The sequence below is a fragment of the Mauremys reevesii genome, linkage group 4, assembly GCF_016161935.1.
Source record: "Mauremys reevesii isolate NIE-2019 linkage group 4, ASM1616193v1, whole genome shotgun sequence".
Taxonomy (NCBI): domain Eukaryota; kingdom Metazoa; phylum Chordata; order Testudines; family Geoemydidae; genus Mauremys; species Mauremys reevesii.
In genome coordinates, this window is record NC_052626.1 from 41,015,499 (window position 1) to 41,036,485 (window position 20,987).

At 44.6% G+C, this 20,987-nt stretch overlaps 1 protein-coding gene across 7 annotated transcripts in view; it reads left to right on the plus strand.

The window, feature by feature from the left end:
* Positions 1 to 20,987, plus strand: part of ANGEL1 (angel homolog 1) — a 226,307-nt gene that overhangs the window by 115,425 nt on the left and 89,895 nt on the right. For 6 of the 7 annotated variants that reach the window (XM_039539016.1, XM_039539021.1, XM_039539025.1 and 3 more), the window contains exons 2-3: positions 6,560 to 6,594; positions 13,818 to 13,920. In XM_039539016.1, coding sequence (XP_039394950.1) covers positions 6,560 to 6,594; positions 13,818 to 13,920 — 138 coding nt within the window. The remainder of the gene's footprint in view (positions 1 to 6,559; positions 6,595 to 13,817; positions 13,921 to 20,987) is intronic. The other variant, XM_039539018.1, reaches the window with a different exon arrangement.

A 20,987-nucleotide genomic window follows, 5' to 3' on the forward strand; every position in this document is an offset into this window, starting at 1 on the left:
ATCTGAAAAAACTGCATTCCAGAATCAAAATAATATGGAGATGAATCAATTTCAAATGGCCACTCAGTGTGTGACTTAGAGTCTTTCCAAATCAGCAGTCACAACTGCCATAATCAGGTACAATAAAATATAAAAGAAGCAGAAGAAATCTCTCTTGTCTTGCTTTCTGTCTCTCTCGCACACACACAGATAGTCATCCCACACACAGAGAGAAGCAGATTACATAGATATAGGGATACAGTATATCTGCACACAGAGACACATACACTGAAATATTTACCCACAGTTGTGTGTGGACAGAAATACTAATACATACATGCACAGAGATACATAAGTACATACATACACAGACTCATATTCATTCACACATGTACAGTCTCTCTCTCAGCACTGACACCTACATAAACACACAGATCCATACAGACACAAACACATCAATGCTAAGACACTCATAAACACACACAAAGAGATACTCACACACATACAGTTACTTTGAAGCCTCTTGTGAATTTCCAGCTTGCAGTTCTATTTTTCTCTCCTTGTTTCCTAAGAACCCAGCCGCAACTTCATGGCTGCAGCTGTCACTAACTCATATTCCCAGGGAGTCATGTGAGGGGCAAAAGTCCTAGCTGTCAAGGAGCAGCAAGCCAGGGACTTTGCTGTTTTGACAACCTCTTTCGTACTCAGACTGTGCACAGTCACAGGTACTGGGACTTTCAGGGCTTTTACTATGGGGTAGAGGTTTTGGGCAGGTGGAAGTTGTGCTTCCTACAGCCAAAGAAGTAGATATTGGTATTAAAGTATTAAAAATCTGAATCCTAAATAACTAGGGTGTCTAAAGTGAGGCTCCAAAATCCATATTTATACCTCTAAATAGAAGTAGCTTCACTTTCAAAGTACTGAACACCCACAGCTACCATTGGCTTAGGGAGAGCTACAAAAGGTTAATATACCTGTTATATGATGAGGGTCATTATTCGCTGACTCCAGTGGCTACTGTAAAAATGGTCAGAAAATTTACTCAGTAAAAATGCTCCTGTGTTCCTGTCTTACTCAACACACAGTAACAGTTCCATGTGTGTCTCCAAGTCACACTTGCCGCCTTTACTGACCCAAACAACTGCTAACTCTGAAGTAAGGTGTTGAGTCCTATATATCCGCCTTTCCGTGATTTTGCCTGGGATCGATGTCAGGCTAACCAGCCTAGTATTTCAGTTCATTCAATGTGCCCTTTTTAAATATTGGCACAACGTTTGATTTTTTCCAGTTCTCCGGAACTTCCCAGTGTTCCAAGATTTGTTAAAAATCAACATTAGTGATTCAGAGAGCTCCTTGGTCAATTCTTTTAATACTCATGGGTGCAAGCTGTTCTGCTGATAAATACCCACCATTCCTGAAAGTGCCCATGGTAAATAAACATTTTTACTCAAATGATTAGGCCATGTTGGCTCCAAATATGTCATTGTCTGTGCTCCTCATGATTTACATCCCCAGTACCTGCTGATTTTATCCCATAAATTATCTCAGACACACCAAAAATTATCCTATCTAACGTGTCTATTGCCAGACACCTTATGGTATGTCTGCACTGCAAAGAAATACCTGCAGCATCAAATCTCAGAGCCCTGGTCAATTGACTTGGTTTCGGACTGCATGGATAAAAATAGCGGTGTAGATGTTCAGTAAACATGGAGTCAGGTTGGAAGCAAGTAGCCATGTGGCTGGAGCAATCCACAGGGTTTAATAAAGTTCCACTGGTTAACCTGAATTCCGCATCACACTGCGAATGGAACACTTTCCTGCTGCGGCTGTTGTCTCCATTACAAATTCCATAGTCTGCTACAACATGTCATCTCATAGCAGCATCCCATCATGTGGCAGGTGACAAGCACAACGGGTGGCCATGCTATCCAACTGAACTTTACCCTCATTGTCTCCCCTCATCATAGGTAAGAAATAGGAAGGGATGGAAATACCCCAAACTGCCATTTCCCACCTCAACATGTCAGCCCTTAATGGCCATTAGGGTTTGGAAACAAAAATCTCCCCAAGGGGCTGCCCTGCTGTTGCATCCAGAGTGTCACCCATTTGGTGTAAGCACTGAAGAATATTCTGTGTTTGTACAGCACACTGGGGCCCTGTGTCTGGGTCTCCTTGGTGCTACGTATTAGAAATAATTAATAATAATCATACTGCTTTGTTCTTTGACCTCTAGGCTTCCCTAGGAGCCAAGCGGTCAGGCCTTGTTCAGGCTATTCCACTTGTTCCCTACTCGTGGACCAACCCCAAACTGTGTAGTCAGGCTGTTTTCAGTCTGTCTGCTGGCTTGGTCTCTCTGCATTACAACTCTGGAAACTGCCATCAGACTGTGTAGTCTCGGTGTTTCTTGGAGCTATTTCTAGGGCATTTGGTCAGCTACTTTTGGCTTGCTTCATCCTCTAGAGATTAATATTCTACCTTCCCTATCTATCCTGGATGCTCTTCTCTTAGCCACAACCTTTTCAGCAGTGGGCCCGCCTTCACAATACCTATGCTTTCCACACTCCTATACCACAATACTGTCTTGCTGCACCAGGACCTGTTTCCAAGGCAGATCCATATATATATTCCCCCTAGGGCTGTTGATTAATTGCAGTTAACTCATGCGATTAACTAAAAAAAATTAATTGCGATTAAAAAAAGTAATCACAATTAATCCATGATATTTATTTCCTCTGAGATTCCCTACTTGAACCTCCTGAGAAGTTCTGGCTGGCCCTTCAGAGAAGTTCCAGGTCTCTAGTCAGTCCCCTTGATAGCCCCAATTCACATCAACTTCATGAGAGTGTAAGGAGTAGGAACTGGGAGGAACAAATAACCTCAGAACAACCATATGGGGGAATTAGGACAGTCAAGAGATTAAAAAAAGTAATCACAATTAATTGTGCTGTTAAACAATAATAGAATACCATTTATTTAAATATTTTTGGATGCTTCTACATTTTCAAATATATTGATTTCAATTATAACACAGAATACAAAGTGTACAGTGCTCACTTTATATTTATTTTTTATTACAAACATTTGCACTGTAAAAACCAAAAGAAATAGTATTTTTCAACTCACATAATACAAGTACTGTAGTGCAATCTCTTTATCATGAAAGTTGAACTTACAAATGTAGAATTATGTACAAAAAGTAACTGCATTCACAAATAAAACAATGTAAAACTTTAGAGTCTACAAGTCCACTCAGTCCTATTTCTTGTTCAGCCAATTGCTCAGACAAACACATTTGTTTACATTTGCAGGAGATAATGCCACCTGCTTCTTGTTCACAGTGTCACCTGAAAGTGAGAACAGGTGTTCGCATGGCACTGTTGCAGTCAGTGTCGCAAAATATTTACATGCCAGATGCGCTAAAGATTGATATGTCCCTTCATGCTTCATCCAGCATTCCAGAGGGTATTTGTGTATCATTTCTGGATGCATTACCATGGGAAGGGGTTTATCTAGTCCTGGAAATGTTAGTGGGCCGATACTAGGAGGGATATGGTACAAAAGCTATAAGATGCCTCAGATGCCAGTGCAGGAACAAGACAAAAAGGAGGATTAACCTGGTCACCTGGGAAGTCTCTACCCCCAGCTCAGAGCTCTTCTGTTGCCTGAGGATGAGGCACGGGCTGGTATATCAAGTAACTACATAGGATATTTTTCCTGTGGAGGTATGACATCATGCCTGGCAGCCTCCCAAGGCACTGTATCCAATTCCCTGAGCCATCAACAAAGAGAAATTGTCAAGGGATTGTCTCTGAATTTGGACCCAGTAAACACAAGAGCAGAAAAGGCAAAGAGAAATGGCTGACAGCAGAGGAGGGCACACATACACACAGAGAGAACACAAGAATTAGAAGAGATGCAGGAAGCCCAGATGGATGCAGATACTGGGAAAAACACTGACTTGCTCACTTTCACACGTACATGCTTTTGTCCACACAATCTCACACATGTATGTTCACACTCCTACATGTGTATGCTCACAAACACCTATTTTCACATAGCGCAAAATATATACTCTATCATATGCGCACACAAATACACTATAGCAGACATGCACAAACATAAATGCAAACTGAAATCACACACTTGGATGCGTATAACACAGCACCAACACATAAACATGTATGCACCCAAGCACAATGATGATAATATCTGTATAACAGCTGCTTAATCACATAGTAGCTGTTCTTGTTTACAACATAATGAGGAACCAAAAACATTGAACCAAATTATTCCCTCTGCCTTCAGTGTCAGAGACAAAATCCTATGGAATCGAGACAGGGGTATCTTTCCACCTAGCCACACAGTAACCCTCCTGTGGGCATGGAGATCTCTTGAGTATGGGAGGGGGGTGAGCTGCAGGGAATAAGCACGGTGACCTTACCAGCCCCCTGTGGATTTTATAGCAGAGATATTACTGACTGAATCACTATGGTGATTAACTTTGGTGCACTACCCTCATCCTATGGAATCTCTCGTGAGGGGAGTCCAGGGGTATCAGCCAGTGGGAGAGAGGCAGTGCCAAGGCACAGAAACTCCACATAGATATCGATGGTCTTTGGCAAATCCCCTAAAACTATGATATAGGGGGGCAGGGGAAACCTCCTGCCTATTCCAGGTGTGTATATGAGAGTAAAGTCCCTACTCCAGTAGAACAACACGGAGGAAACCCTGTGACTGGAATTTCATAGAGTTCCCAGTCTTCCACATAAGGATTGATCTGGGCTACTGGACAATGGCAGGTCTATTGCTTTTTTGTATGCAGTGTAAACAAATCTTCATTGGAGACTAGACTGAGACCCTTTTTTCTTATGACTCAGCCTGGATTTTAACCTAGGTCTCTACTGCATTTACTTTGTCTTCCTGCCTTTGCAGCGTCAGTTTTCAAAGGCTGAAAAATAGACACTCTTAGCCCTAGCCATTCCCTGTCTTGGATTATGCTACCTTTGCAGCTGCAATGTGTTCCTTTCCTGGAAGAACTTGCAAGGAGTACAAGGTTCTTCTGAAGCTGGCATGTGCAACGTTGTTTTCAAAGCCAGGCCTCTGGAGGGTTCCGATAATTACTTCCCCAGAATTCATTTATATATCTGAAATTCCCCCAGCACATTGGAGAAATAAAGGCCTGTACTGCCTCATCTGCCAGGCACTGAAGTGACAGCTATAAATAATGCTATGATATAAAGGCCATCATTGGCATAAACAAACAGATGCACACAAAGTCTCTCTGTCTCTCTCTCACACACACATACATACAATTTCACATGCACATGTAGCATACACAGTTACGTTCACACAAAGAAACAGATATGCACACAGTCACCACAAATAGGAATACAAAGAATTCCACCCCTAACCCCAAATCACCCACATGCACTCACACATCTAGCTGCATGCACATTCAGATCCACACTCCCAGAATTACATTCACAGGTCAATACAGACAGAATCACACACACAAAATTTACAGAGACAGAAATACCCATTCCATAGACAATAGAAATACATACCCATACATAAGCACTGCACTCACACAAAAGCTATTAAGATGTAGATGTGACTTCATGAATCAGTGCTATTTTACAGACCTTATTCCCTGGCTTTCATGGGATATTTCGATGATAAATGAGGCCATTTTGGAAACTGGCAAAATGCCAGTTCCTCAGAGTGTACTACAGAATGAAATTATGAAATTCTTATATATATGTAGAACATGCAAGGGGAGGTATAAGCCAGAGTGGACATGTGTCTGTGTGACTAAATGTCAGCTTCAGTCAGAGCATGTGCATGCATACTGTGTGTGTATCAGCCCCTGAGATCATCTGGGATGCTTGAACTGATTTATCTATCAGGAGGACAGAACACTTGACTCTAGAACTCACTACCTCCCCTGGGAAATCCTGAAATTGATAAGCTTTGTATTAGGCCCTGAAGGTTATGTGGGTTGGTGAGTTTTCTAGTAGTAAAGATATGCTGTCAGTCTGCATGTCTTTTGCTTTATGAATATAAATGCCAAAGAAATTTAAGAGAAAATCATGATACAAGTATAGTTATCTACCCACACATGTGATGGTGCTATCCCAGCGATTAAGTGTAGAGCCACATGATAAATTAATTTAACATGTTTGACTTCCTCACCTGCATTCTGCCTACTATACTTTGGTCACTCAAAAATAATTATTATTAATGAATCTGCACCAGAACTACCTCTAACATTTCAAACCATTGAGTAGCTTCGAGCAGGTGCTATTTTTTTTTTAATTAACATGACAGAGAAATGCTTCTTTGTTTCTACCCAAATACGGAACTTTTCTCTGAAAGTTACCCTGGCTCAAGGTCCAGATTAGGTAAGATTCAGTCCAGAACCACTAGCAGTTTTAAAATCTGAGGTCTCAGCGCTGCAGAGCTGGAAACAGGAGCTTTTATCCCATTGGAAAGCAATCAGCCAACCATTGATGATAGCCAAGGAGAGCTGGTTTTGTTTTATGCATTTAATTAATTAAATTTTTAAAAACCTTTTCAGATAATCACCTTCAAGATGTGCAATACCTGACCTATGTAAGTGGCAGTTATGACTGTTCCCATTGTCTGTTCTCCCCCATTCCTTTTGTGGTGTTTGTCACACTTACCTGTTGCTTCTTGTTTCAAATTACACTGTAGGCACTTTAGGGCAGGAACTGGTTTTCCTGTGTGTGTGCAGAGTGCACAGATCCTGATGTGGACACATGGGTGCTGCTATAATACAAATTATATAATTAAATCAGAAAATGGAGATTCCCAGTGAGACACAAAGTACTTTGCTTCCAACTTGGAATGTACCAATACATTGAACTTTAAAGTCAAGACATGTTTATGTATTGAAAGGCTATTTTAGCTCATTTTTAGATGTTTAAATCTTTTATTTGTACTGCCCCTCCAAAGATTTTGCAGTTAGGCTCATGATACTAAAGCATTTATGTAGCTTTACAAATAGACATATAACGTGTTTTGAAGCACCTGGAAACATTTCTAAAATAGCTTATCTTTAACGTGTATCAGAGACAGAATACTTGATAATGTATTGTGATATAAAGACGTTACCAGCACTTGTCTTGGATGATCTGAATGACTCATTGACAAGGGCAGTGTGTGTGAATGTATTTGTATAATGACCTGCAATTGTCAAAAACAAAACTTGCAGCATGTTTGTGTGTAATCCACTGTTCCGTGTATGTTACATATCCCCTCAATGCCCAATCCACAGAGAACACAAGTTTGTTATAGCCCCAGCCACAGTGCTTGAAGGTTAATTCAACTATTAAGGTTCTTATATTTAGCTTTGGAACATGGTTCAATCCCTTGTGTTGGGCAAGATGGTGGCTGTTGCATAAACAAAGCTTTGTCAGGGATTCAAAGGCCTCAGATACTTGGGGATGAGCTTCCTCTGTCCAGAGGAAGTATGTAACTCATTGGTCAATGTGTGTTCCACTCTGTGCACAATCCACAGAGGATACTGGTTTGATTATTTTTGAGCACCTGCTTCTTTAGCTCAAGCTATCTAGATTTATGCTTTTTATTCTGGAGATCACCAGTTCAATCTCTAGTGCAGATCAAGATGGTGGCTGTTACATGTGACTATACATATATACCTATTTATGTAGAGGTTTAGGCCTGGGGTACAGTTATAACCTGTATGTACATATGCAGAGCCTGATTTATGCTTCAGTGAATATATCAGTATGTAAATTGCCTTAAGTTTTTTATGATCTGTATCCAGTAAGGAGTGAAATTTCATAGCTGAATGCCCTGAAAATGGAGTATCATCAAATATCAGGGTGAGAAGGAACCTCAGGAGGTTATCTAGTCTAACCTCCTGCTCAAAGCAAGACCAATCCCCAGACAGATTTTTGCCCCAGATCCCTAAATGGCCCCCTCAAGGGCTGAGCTCACAACCCTAGGTTTAGCAGGCCAGTGCTCAAACCACTAAGCTATCTGTCCCCCAGGGCTAGTATGCTGTTATATCAAAATAGGGTCTGAAGTGTCTAACTGGCACTTCCGCTATGAAGTTAGTGGGACAGGAGAAACAATAACAGAGCCATGATTCTCCAGGAACTCTGCCCTGGACAGCAATGACCAAAACAGGCTCCCCCTCCCCCACTTTTTGGACAGAGGCTGAGCTAGCAGAGGAGGCTCTTTGTAGAGGGTTTTGGGACTCTCACTGTGTCTAGAATGCTAGTGATCTATTTTTGCAGTTTAGATTATGTAAAAACATGCGCCAGCGTATGGATTTGCAGCATTACCAGAAATATGGATCATAAAGCTGTGTGTAGATTGCAGAGCTGGAGCAGAAAATATATAGATAAGAGTTTCCTTTCTGCTTTACACAATCTCCCCTTCTCCTTGACTATGCCGTCCCATCTCCCTCATCTTTTGGATGGTCCCCAGCTGTGCAGAATTCCAGACATGTGGAACTCCCAGAAGAAAGTGTCATTTTTGTGTTAAAGTTGCATATTGAATTTGACAAACAATGATTTATGACAGGGCAACCCGCACAGGGTGCACTAAGGAATCTCGGCTCCTCGTCACAGCCTGGGGATCTGTTGCATTCCAGTCTCATCTTCTTAGTGCCTCTCGCTCTCGCTGGAGCTCTGAGCAGATCAGACTTGACAGATGCAGAGAATGTATCTCTTAGCAGAGAGAGAGAAACCGCAAGACAGACAATGCAGGCAGAGTGGGGGAGGTTACTGCAAAGAATTTCTCTCTCTGATCCTTGGCTGGATCACTCTTAATATATTAAATTAATTTTAACTAGCAGGAGACCTAGTGCAACAAAGCAGGGTTTCTCTCCAGCTTGCAAAGGGTCCACTGCCACACCCACCATTTCTTTTATAGTTTTATTTCTCAGACATAGGCAAAAGAAACAAAGTTCTTCGGCTCACCCTGTGCTACAATCCCCAGGGAATTTTCCCTTTTATCTCTCAGGCTCTCACTGTGCCCTGCCCCCCCACAGGGGATACTGGCAGTCCTGCAACCCTTATTTCCTGCAGCTTCCCAGCTCTGACTCACCTAAGTCTCTCTCTGTCACTGGGTCTCTTCCTCCTTGCCCAGATGACCCAAATCTGGGTCAGCTGATGCAGCACAGATGCACTAGCCACTGCACCCTAAGCCCAAACTCTGACTCAGGTTTGAGACCAAGCCCCCTGCAGTCCACTGAGTCCGAGTCAGGTCAGCAAGCACTCAGGATGCAGTCCTAGGACCCTACTAGGGGCTTGAATCATAGCCCAAGTCACACTATGACTCAGGCCCAAGCTCTGTCATTTTGCAATGTGGATGCAGCTCAAACTGCAGACCTGAGTCAGAACGTCTGTGTAGTGCAGTACAGATGCGTTAGCATGGCTATGTGTCTCAAATCCAGCCGTTGTAAGCCTAGGTTTACAATGCAGTGTGGACGCTCAAGTGCAGGCTTGGAAACACAGAGTCTACAAGCCTGGGTCCCCGGATCTGGCTTTACAAAGCCATGTAGCCATACCCTTAAAGGGCTAGTGTCATCTGGGGACACTTCAATTTGAATCCAGTTCCTCGAATGTTCTGCATTGCCACTAGGATGATCTGGGTTCAGTTCTCAGGCCTTGTTTCCTGTCCTCTAGGCCAGTGTGGGGATGGATGTATGCCATGAGTTGACCTGGAGATCTTGTGATTAATACACTGTACTTCCATGTAGGAGGCCTCAGTTCAGTTTCCCAGTCCAGTCTTCCCCCAGACTGGCAGGGGCCAGGAACACCATGGAGGCAGCATGCTAAGCCCCTGGAATGGGGAAGGTGCACACTCTGCTCTCTGACTAACCCAGTAAGAGATACCGTTTGGCTCTCATCATCAGAAGAAAAGATTGGCACAACAGAGAGATCGAGTCAGAGGGGTTTGAAGCAGGGAGTGAAACTGCTAGCATATTTGTTTCCTGTGCCCCAAGGCAGGCCACTGCCTTCAGGAGGTGGTAAGGGAGTATTTTGTATTTTCATAAATTGCTAGAGGCCTGTCCCCACTCAGCCTCCTTCCCCAAGGCTCCCCTGCTCACATCTCTCTGGTCCCTTCCCTGAGGGGCCCCGCCACCCATGCCTCTCTGCTCCCTTCCCTGAGAGCCCCCCCGCTGCTCGCACCCTTCTCCGCCTCTCCCCCGAGGGGCTCCGCTGCCTGTGCCTCTCTGTCTATCAGAGGGCGAAGAGGTCTGAGTGGTGGTCATGGGGAGGACTATGGAGGAAGTGGCGGAGAAATGTGAGAGGCAGGCGGGCAGGGCCACGAGGGCAACTGGGGCAGGAAGAGGGGCAGCGTGGGTGGGACCATGGGGGGAGAGCGAGACACGGGAGTGGGACCATGGGTGCCCTTACAGTGGTGGTGCTCCAAAGGCAGCAGGCCAGTGGTGCTCCTCCATGGGCCACTTGCCTCCATAGTGTAGCTTGCAGTCAGCACTGAGGGATTGTTGGGCTGTGATCCAGATGCAGCCAGAAAAAGGGACAGTGTAGGCTTTGTGGAGTTAGGAAATTCTGGCTTCTCTAGCGAGGGAACTGAAGGAGGAAGAGAGGCATGGCTGAGCTACTGCCCGTGAGCAGCACATGGTCACTAGGCTCATTCTCCAGGGGCCTCCATTCCCCACATGTAGCCCTACCTCCAACTTCAGCAAGTTGCTAGCTATCCTAGGTCCTCTCTTCCAAGGGGTTTATTTTTGCATTTTTTGGTCAATTTAATATATATTAATGTTTAAAAAGGAGCAACTCAATCCTGCCCTTTAGCCTCACCCTGCTCTTTCATTCTTGCCACCCTTGGCCCTCCCCTCACCCCAGCTGTGAGAGTGCACCTCACTCTTGTCTGCAACACTCCCACTATTGCAGCACTGGGACCCATACACAACCCTGTCAATGTACCTCAGGCTTGCCCTGTGGCCCTGGCCCCACACATCTCAGTTAGTGCTCCCCTGCTTGGGCCCTGTAGCTCCTGCCATTCCAGTTCTGCCTCCCGAAAAAACCCTATTGATGCACCTCAGTCTCGCTCTGCAGCACCCGCCACTTGGCCTTCACCTGTAGCATTCCAAGACTAATAAGCCTGACATACGGCATGGGCTGGTTCATCCAGAAATATGGAGTCCTGAACTTGCTTGAGATGCATAGTCATTTTTGGTGTAAATATTGTGGAGTTCATCTTACACATGTGAGGCACAGACAGAGAGCAAGTGAGCCTTGGGGAGTTTCTGAGGGGACAGACCCAGCATGTACCAAACCCTTGCTGTGATGACAGCACATATGACGTGCAAAAGTTGGGAAGGGTCTGGAGGGAGACACTCCTCTGCTGGCAGGAATGCCAGCATGGGAGTGGGCTGTGGAGCACATGGCTCCTGCAGATGGAACCCATTAGCCTGGAATGTCTGTGATGTGGTCTGGAGCAGTGTACACAAGAGCCATGAATAATCCAGCACTTTTTAAGAAGGGCTGGAGAGGATCCCCTGCCTTCCTCCCGCTCTTTTCCTATCTCTCTCCCTCCTTTCACCTCCTATTGTTCCCCTCCCATGATTCCCCCATATTATTAAAGTAATTTCTTTATTTCACACATTAATAAGTGAAGCTGTTTCTGTCAGCTCCTCCCCCCACCCACAATGTAATTGATGGAGCAGGGAAATGGCTGGGATCAGAGAAGGGCCTTGTCGAAGCTCACATATTCCCTCTAAGTTAAATTCAGCCCTGGGGTAGGTGGATACAAATCTCATCTACTCCATAAGTATAGCAATCTACACAGGCACCAATGTCCACATCTGTTCCTTTCTAAGTGTCCCTGCCAGCACTTGAGACCCTGATCCTGGCTTTTTTGTCCTACTAGCTGATTCAGGAGGAGAAAATGGGACACTAACACTGAACTGGGACTCCTAGACTAGGCCAGGGGATAGTTTTCCTTTTCTAAAAAGGACTCCAATATTCTACATCAGTGGTCTCCAACCTTTTTACGCACAAGATCACTTTTTGAATTTAAGTCCAACTCAGGATCTACCCTGCACCTTCCCTGAGGCCCCACCCCTTCCCTGAAGCCCTGCCCTGCTCACTCCATCCCCCCTCCCTCTGTTGCTTGCTCTCCCCCACCCTCACTCACTGGTCTGGGGCAGGGGTTTGGGGTTTGGGAGAGGGCATGAGCTCTGGGCTGGGGCTGAGGGGTTTGGAGTGTGGGAGGGGGCTCTGAGCTGAGCCTGGGGCAGGGGATTGGGGTGCAGAAGGGGGTGAAGGGTGCAAGCTGTGGGAGGGAGTTTGGGTGCAGGAGGGGACTCCGGCCTGGGGCACAGTGCTGGAGTTTAGAAGGGGGTGCGGGCTTTGGGAGGGAATTTGGGTGCAGGAGGGGGCTCTGGGCTGGGCAGAGTGTTGGGGTGCAGGAGGGTGTATGGGGTGCTGTCTCTGGGAGGGAATTTGGGTGCAGGAGGGGGCTCCAGGCTGGGGCAGGGGGTTGGGATGCAGGAGGGGGTATGGGGTGCTGGCTCCAGGAGGGGGAACAGGGATGAGGGTTGGGGTGCAGGAGGGGTGCAGGCTCCCGCCAGGCAGCACTTACCTCAGTCAGTGGCTGGGGGGGGGGGTGTTGTGAGGCACGTGGCTGCACACACTGGTCCTGCCTGCAAGCGCCACCCATGCACCTCCCATTGGCCGGGAACAGGGAACTGCGGCCAATGGGAGCTGTGGGGACAGTGCTTGCAGACAGGAGCAGTACACGGAGACCCTGCCACCCACAAGGGCCACAGGGGCATGCTGGCCACTTCTGGGGGTAGCGTGGGGCCAGGGCAAGCAGGCAGCCTTAGCCCTGCTGCGCCGCCGGACTTTTAGTGGTAGGAGATCGCAATCGACTGTCAGAAGCTCCAGGATCAACCAATTGATCGCGATCTAACGGTTGGTGACCACTGTTCTAGATTATGAACAAAAGTGATAATGAAGCAGTCTGTCCCTTATTACTGTAGAATATTGTATTACCTTTCACTTTGTCTAAACACGAAGAGCAGAGTAAGAAGGAGTAATGGGACTAATGGGAGGCTCTTCCACAGTGATTGTGGTGCGATGGAAATCTCCTTTACCTACCATGTCCCCACAATGTAGCCTCACTGACACACTGTATGTTACTCCCCATTAGCGACTCCAGTTTCCAGAGAACAAAATCAAAATATATGTTTATATAAAATTTTCATCTCAGTGATCCCAAAGCACTTTACAAACTATATATACAGAGATCCCTTTACCCATTACTGAAATTATTCTATTTCTGGGGAGGAAGAGGGAACCTGTTTAATAGTTCACATCAGCACTATGCAGCAGTTTAATTCAGGTAGTGAAGGGGAGCACGGTATCCAACTGAAACTATATGGGGAATTAAGGGAGGCAGAAAGGAAATGATTGAGCTGGAATTTGGATTGCACACCTGAATTAACACCCCAACTCTTGAAAAGTGCTGTAGGATCGTTAAGGATGGGGAGAGGACCATGGTTTCAGTTCCTTTAAAAAAGATGGCACATCCAACAGTACAGTGCTGCCTAACGCAGGTGCATTGGGTTCAGTACTCACCACTTCACCTCTTCCTGCAGAACCTGGGCCTAGAATTTCCAATACAAGTATCATCCTGGCCTGACCCTGCTTAGCTTGTGAGCTGTGATGTGATCATAGTCCAAGGCAAACTGGCTGCAGAGCAGAAGGCCTAACTGTATAATTTCCACTTCTGTAATGTTTTAAACAGTTTCTGAATTGTTCCACTTCAGCCAGTCAATGAGGAATATCTCTTTCCTTTCTCCACAGGGGAAGAGAGCTCTAGTCCTCTGCAATAAGGGCTTGTGCTGTCCCCCCTGGGTCTCTGTTGTTGGGATGGATGTCGCCTCTGCAGGACAGTGGATGGGCGATGGTAAGTGCCTGTAGTGACATGTTGCAGGACGCTGCACAGCTGGGTGGCAAAATGGCTTTTGACAGAATATAATATGAACGACAATACCTCAGAAAGCAGATGTCAGGAGGAATAAGCCCTGGCTATTAGGATCGGTGCATGGTTTAGACAGCAGCCTAATGTCTCTTCCTAAACACCTCCATGAGCGTGTCTCTGCTAATAGGGCTTCTTCCTGTCAACAGCCCTTCTCAGTTTCTTGAGCAGTAATGAAGCAAAACTGCTTTGGGGAGGAAACACATAGAAGGAAATGGGCAACACTCCAGAGGAGGAGACCTATCCCAATCCCAATAGAAGAGAGAGAAGTTTGGATTGCACATAACCAAGAGGGCCATATGGTAACCCAGAAACATAGCTCTTCTAGAAAAAACAGAGCCTAGGCTTTGCTGAGGGCAGTTTGCTCTGTTCATTTTGTAAGTCTCTGGGCTACTGCAGAGGCAAGGAGCCAAAAATAGTCTTGTATAATTCCAATTTACTCCACTGACTTCAATTAATGTGTCCCCTATACACCAGGGATCAATCTGGGCCACATACAGGATGTGGGTTTAAAAATGGTCTGAATAATTTTCTGATCAGTAATAACATTTGCAGTTCTGCCTGGGAAGATTGTGGCAATCAAATGTGGTTATTCAGAAACCATTGTGATAAGCACCATATAAAAACTTAGAGAGAGAGAAGTTTCATGCTATAGGGTCTTTTCCCACCACGAGAGTCAGGAAGGAATTCCTGCCTTCCCACCCCCATACAGCAGTGCATAATTGGCCAGGTGGGTTATTAATTTTTCTCACCATTCTCTGAGGCATCACTGAGTGCAAACTCTCAGGGGCAGCCCTTGGTGGATCAGTATTCTGATCCTGTCTGGTAAATGCTGTGTTCATATATTCATAGATTTTAAGGCCAGAAGGGATCATTATGATCATTTACTCTGACCTGCATAACACAGGCCATGTTCTTAGTTTAGGTGGGACAGGCCCTATTCATCTTCATTTTCAGAAGTAATGGTAAAAAACATTTCCACAGAATCCTAGACTATAGCTATGGAAAAGCCATGATAGGCTATCTCATGGGGAACTGTGCAGGATAGTTCCCTTCAAAGTACATTTTCTAGTATATTTTCCAATCCTGCTTTCATTTACTCAAGTGATGGAAGCTATACCTCAGCCAAATAGATCTTACTGAGCTTTTCCTGATATTTAGTCTAAATTTTCTCTTCCTTTGTTTCATTATTCCTAGTTATGCCTCTTTTTATTATATGCAGTGTTACTGTAACCATGTCGGTCCCAGGATATTAGAGAGACAAGGTGGGTGAGGTAATATCTTTTATTGGACCAACTTCTGTTTGAAAGCTTGTCTCTCTCATCAACAGAAGTTGGTCCAATAAAAGATATTACCTCACATACCTTGTCTCTTTTTATTGTGGGAAATAATGAAGTGAATACAAATATTATAACGCTTTAAAGATACTGCCATCTTAGATGAACCAAAGCTGTTATTTTAGATTCCATTCTTGGATGCAGACTCCAGAGCCCTTCATGGAGGTTTTTGTGCACTAACTCTGGGCTTTGTAGGGGATGTCTATACACTACAAGAAGCGAGTCTTACAGTCGGGTTGACAGACTCTCACTAACAGGGCCTGGACTAGTGCGCTAAAAATACCTGTGTAGATGTGGCTTTGATATTCATGCTCAGGCTCTGAAGCCCACCCTCCTTCATCCACATTGCTATTTTTAGCACATTAGCACGAACTCTGCTAGCACAAGTCTGCCAACCCCAGGCTATGAGACTCGCTCCTAGCAGCTGTGTAGACATACACATACTGTTTCCCAGTTCATATGGCTCACTTTAAGTATCCCTTCGTGAATAAAGTCACTAGTGCCCTGTGTCCGTGATGTTCTTCTTCCCTGGACATCTTGGTAAAGCAATGCCTGCCAGTTAAATTCAATCCTCTGCTTTAGTATCTGTTCAGAAGCATCTATCACACTCAGGCGTTAGGCCTTAGGCCATTTCCACAGCTAGGAAGCTGCTGCCGCCCACTGCATACATCAGTGCAAGAGATACTGTCACCATAGCAACACAAGGCTTTTTGTTTTTCAGAGGAACAGTTAAAAGGATAGAAATAACACATCTGGAGTTGAAGTATCAGTTCCCCACCCCCTCCTGCAGCCTGGAGGAGCCAACCAGACACAATACCATGGCTCTGGCAGACTTAAGACTGAACATATCAAAAGACAGAAAGAGAGGAAATAATATATACGATATACTGACTCCTGGGCTAGGAAGGGTTTATTTATTAGCATGAGTTTGGGACAACCACATTACTCACAAGTGTCTTTCCTTGTAAAATCTTTAGATGCTTTCAGGTTATTGTATATATGCCATTTTTGGTACAGAACATTTTATTAGGACTAATTGTTGTACCCCTCTAATTGTAAATCCTGACAGCCAAATGCTCTTAGTATCATGAGTTCAACTGTACAGGCTTTTGAGAGAGAGTAAAATGGTATCTATTCTAATGCATTTTCTTAAGTTCTTTAAAAAAAGTCTTTCTAGACATATCATGATGCTAAAGACCAATGTCTGCTGCTCCAGAGTAAGAAGCAAATGTAGTGTTGCATTCTACTGGAAAAGTGGGAATCCCTCCTTCCCAGTGAGATAAAGCTCCTGTTACAGGGCCATGAGATGTCAGACATTAAAGCTGTTATTGATACGGGACTGAACATTGCCCATCATGGATCTTGGAATCCCTAGCCCTCTGGTTCTTTTCCTTTTCTGGATCCTTCATGGCATCTCTCTTCATCAACATTCTTACTTGCCTTCTCAGAAGGCAGGAGAGATTTTAATGTTCTATATCCTTCTGATTCCGGCTTCCCCAAGCAGCCATTTTTGCAGACAACTTAAAAAGAGCTCAGCTGCTGGATGGATGTGTCACTCACAGGAAGAGACAGAGGAATCAGGCTCCCTGCCGCCAACTTCTAACTTCAGCTGGTGGAATGTGGGAAAAAGCAAACGCCAGCCCCAGCCAAGTTAAACTGGCCTGCAAAAGACTTTCATTCCTGAGGAATTTTTGAATTAAATACTGGATAGAGCTAGCCAGATTCCATTGAAAGTGACTATGTCAATTAGTTTTAAATAACAACAGTCTTTCATGCATATGTTTTTATGTTACTTTCCATTGTTTGTTGATTTCCCTTTAGACATGGGGAAATTAAATCTTTTGCTCAACACATTTTTGTTCCTTTTTCTTTGGCAAATAAATACTTTGTTTCCAGTTGAGCTTGAGACAAAATGACTGGAACTGTTAGTGAACTGCTGCTGCACAGCCAGCAGGAGATGCTCACACCTTGACCTTTTGTAGGTAGGGCGACCAGATGTCCCGATTTTATAGGGACAGTCCCAATTTTGGGGGGTGGGGGGGGCTTATAGAGGTCCTATTACCCCCAACCCCCTGTCCCGATTTTTCACACTTGCTGTCTGGTCACCCTATTTGTAGGTCCTGCAAAAGCAGTGCATTTTTTTTTAATCCTGATTGGTTCTGAATCCTCCACTGCTCATGCTGTACTACTGTTTTGTTAATGTAGCATAGTGCTCCTGCACTTTGTATTGAATAGGCTAGTCTTATTTGCACTGAATTCCTTTGTGCAGTTATATTTTGATCTTGACTCCTTCCTGAACCGCCTTTCAAAAGTGCAACTTCAAAATAATTCTTGTATCTCCTACCTGTGTCATTTGATGGGCCAGGAATGAAAGCTAGTCCCTTACCAGCACTCCTGTATGTGCCACACCTCTTTTTACATGGTGTCAGAAGAACTCTGCATTTTTGGTGAAAATGGAGCAACTGAAGCCACCTGAATTCCTAAGCCTGTAAGAAAACTGGAGAAGGTGGCTGCAGCAATTCCAGATTTTCTAGGAAGTGGTACTGAAGAGAAACTGGAGAGGGTGGAATCTTCCACTCTGCTACATGTGACAACCAAATAAAAGATACCCAGCACTCCTTTGTGGCACAACTCTTGTTACAGTGTGGATTCACTTTCAGTTATTCCCAGAATTGCAGTAAAGCAAGTTAGTAGTCTCAGTCCTTCAGCTATATCTTTAAGCAAGATGCAAAAGGCTGCATAGTCTCAGAACAGGCTGAACCCATTGTCTTTTATACCACCACTGCAATTAATGGCCTTCCTGCACTCAGAGTGGATTTCTTTGAATTAGTGGCACACTAGGGTGTAGTTGAAACATTCTGCAGTACTATATCCTTTGGACATAAGGCAATATGGTCTGTGGGTTACATCATAGGACTGAGACCCAGGGCTCCTGGATTATTTTCCATGCTCTGCCACTGATATGATGTGTAACCTTGGGTGAATCACTTCTCCCTGCTCCTCAGTTTCCCCAAGTATAAGAGATAATAATCCTGAACTTCCAGAGAACTGTAATTCACTAATATTTGTGAAGTGCATTTGGATTCCTGGAAGGTACTAGTGAAGGACAAAAGACTCATCATCATCATGACTGTGTGGTATTGGGGTTGGTAATCCTTAAACAGGAAGCAGCTGATATCCAAGGAGCATGTATAGTTTTGTTTTCCTATGCTATTAGGTTTCTAAAATAAAGTAATAGGTTTCACTTCACCTGGCCAAATATTCAGCTAGATGGCATGTCTGTTTGTCTGTCTGTAATACAATTTTTGAAGATCACATCCAGTCAATTGTGGGGGGAGGGATAGCTCAGTGGTTTGAGCATTGGCCTCCTAAACCCAGGGTTGTGAGTTTAATCCTTGAGGGGGCCACTTAGGGATCTGGGGCAAAAATTGGTCCTGCTAGTGAAGGCAGGAGGCTGGACTCAATGACCTTTCAGGGTCCCTTCCAGCTCTGTGAGATAGGTATGTCTCTATATACTATTTATTATCCATGGGAAGAATCCTATTGATTTTTAGTGACAACCAGTAACGTCTGATTTGCTGATTTGTCTCTGATGGCCCAATCCCGCTGGGTAGTTGAGGCGACAGAGAGTGGGGGTGATTGGCTGTTTTTTGATGCCACTAAGGAGCTTCTGGGAGTTGAGGAAGGGGAAATTGGGAATGCGCAGAGTTCTTGGAATGGGAGGAGGAGGGCACAAAAATCCCCTGGCATGGGAAGGGAAGAATGAGGGATTCTAGTATGGGGAATGGGGAAAATGGGGTATGTATACAGAGCCCCTGGCATGGGGGGAGGGTTGGGGGAGACACAGGGTTAGGGGAATGGGAAGGTGGGACACAATATTATGGGTAGAAGAAGAGCTACTTGGAAATTTTCCAACAGTATTTTTTCTGTCAGAAAATGCTGACTTATCAAAATGGAAACATTCTGCGGGAAGTGTCATTTTTGACAAAATATTTGCTGGAAACCAGGCAAGCTGCCTGGACTGCTGGCCCACCAACCAACCAGGAGTCCTTGGTGTGTACAATGAGGTCAGCCTTCAGAAGCAATAAAATGTGTAACTCTCTAGTAATACTTGTCACTTACACCTTTTTCCATTCAGCACTTTCCAGAGGTCCAGTGTTGCTATTGCTCATGATTTAGTGCAAAACTCATACTATTAACCAGGCCAGGCTGCCTGCAGAAGGACAGAATTATTCCAGTACCAATAATCTCCAGCGCTGAAACATTTTGCATGTCTTCCACCCAGATCCCTGGCTTTTGAAAAGGCAGCAATTCTGTCCTTTTCCAGGGAGCTACTACTTCTGTGACTGCTTGGCCCTACTGAACTCTTCAGACTGGATCCAACCTATATTTATTTATTAATTACAGTAGTGCCTGGAGGATTGTGGGCCTCTTGTGCTAGACACTGCACAAATGGACAGGAAGGCATGATCTCTGCCTTGAAGGACCTACAATCCAATTTAGGACAAGATACCACTGGTGAGAGTAGCAAATAGTTGGAAGAAGTGGCATTGAAGGTAACAGTTATTGGAATATGTATAAACTTGTGCACAGTTAGATAGTTTTAAGTCGTTTCAGTATAAGATACAAATAATTACATAAAATAAATATAGGAAATCCCTACTGCCATCCTGGCTAGTCATTATCAGTTGGTAATTGATCCCTGATTCCTAGAGGCCCCCATGGCAGATGTGGATCTTGAGGAAATCTTTGAAGGAGGAGAGGTTTGTGGTAGTGGGTTCATAGACTAGTCAAGGGAGGGGTTTTCATGCTAAAGAGTGGTGTGGGAGAATGCTTGAAGGCATCTGTGAGACAGACTGACAAACAGGCAATCAAGAGCAGTATCCTTACCGAGGTGGGGCAGGGCCCGGTGCAATGCACTAAGACAAAAGCATTTCTCTGCATGCTCTGCTGGCATAGTTGCCGGCTGTTTTTTTAAATCTGAGAGACAAGCTGAGATAGCCAGTTTATATCTCTTCCAGCAGGAAAGTACCTTTAGCTCCTATTATGTTTTCCCTTTTTCTGAACAGGAGGGACACTTTTTGTGATCATTAGAACATAATACCTTTGCAGTGCAGTAGCGGTGTCCTTAGCCGATGCCATGGGCCATACCTGGGATGCACAGAAGGTGTATCCTGCTCAGAGAAGAGTCCACAGTTAACACCCTGACTTTTGGGAAAGTTACATGCAACATTTAAAGAGCCCAGAGAAAGGTGAGACTAAAGCACCATGAAATATTTGTAACAAAACCTGAAACTACATGATATTTGCATTTGATTCAGGTTCTCTTACATGCTTGAAACTGGGTCAAAGTTCATTGTAAGTTCTCTTTCTTTCAGTGAATTTGGGTCTGATTTAGTGTGTTGCATCAAAATTTTGTGCCTTACATAGTTTCATGTGATTTCAATAAAATTCCAGAAGGAATTTGACCATTTCACATGAGTTCCAGATCTAAAGAAAATGTTTTCATGGAACCCCTCCACCCGTGAAGAGGACCACTGACATGGGCATAGTTTTTGGGGTTTTTTTGGGGTTTTGGGGGGGGGGCACTTGGGCAAGACACAGAATTTGCCCCCCGCTCCAGCTCCGTTGGCCTGACTGGAGCTGCCCCTCCCCCCA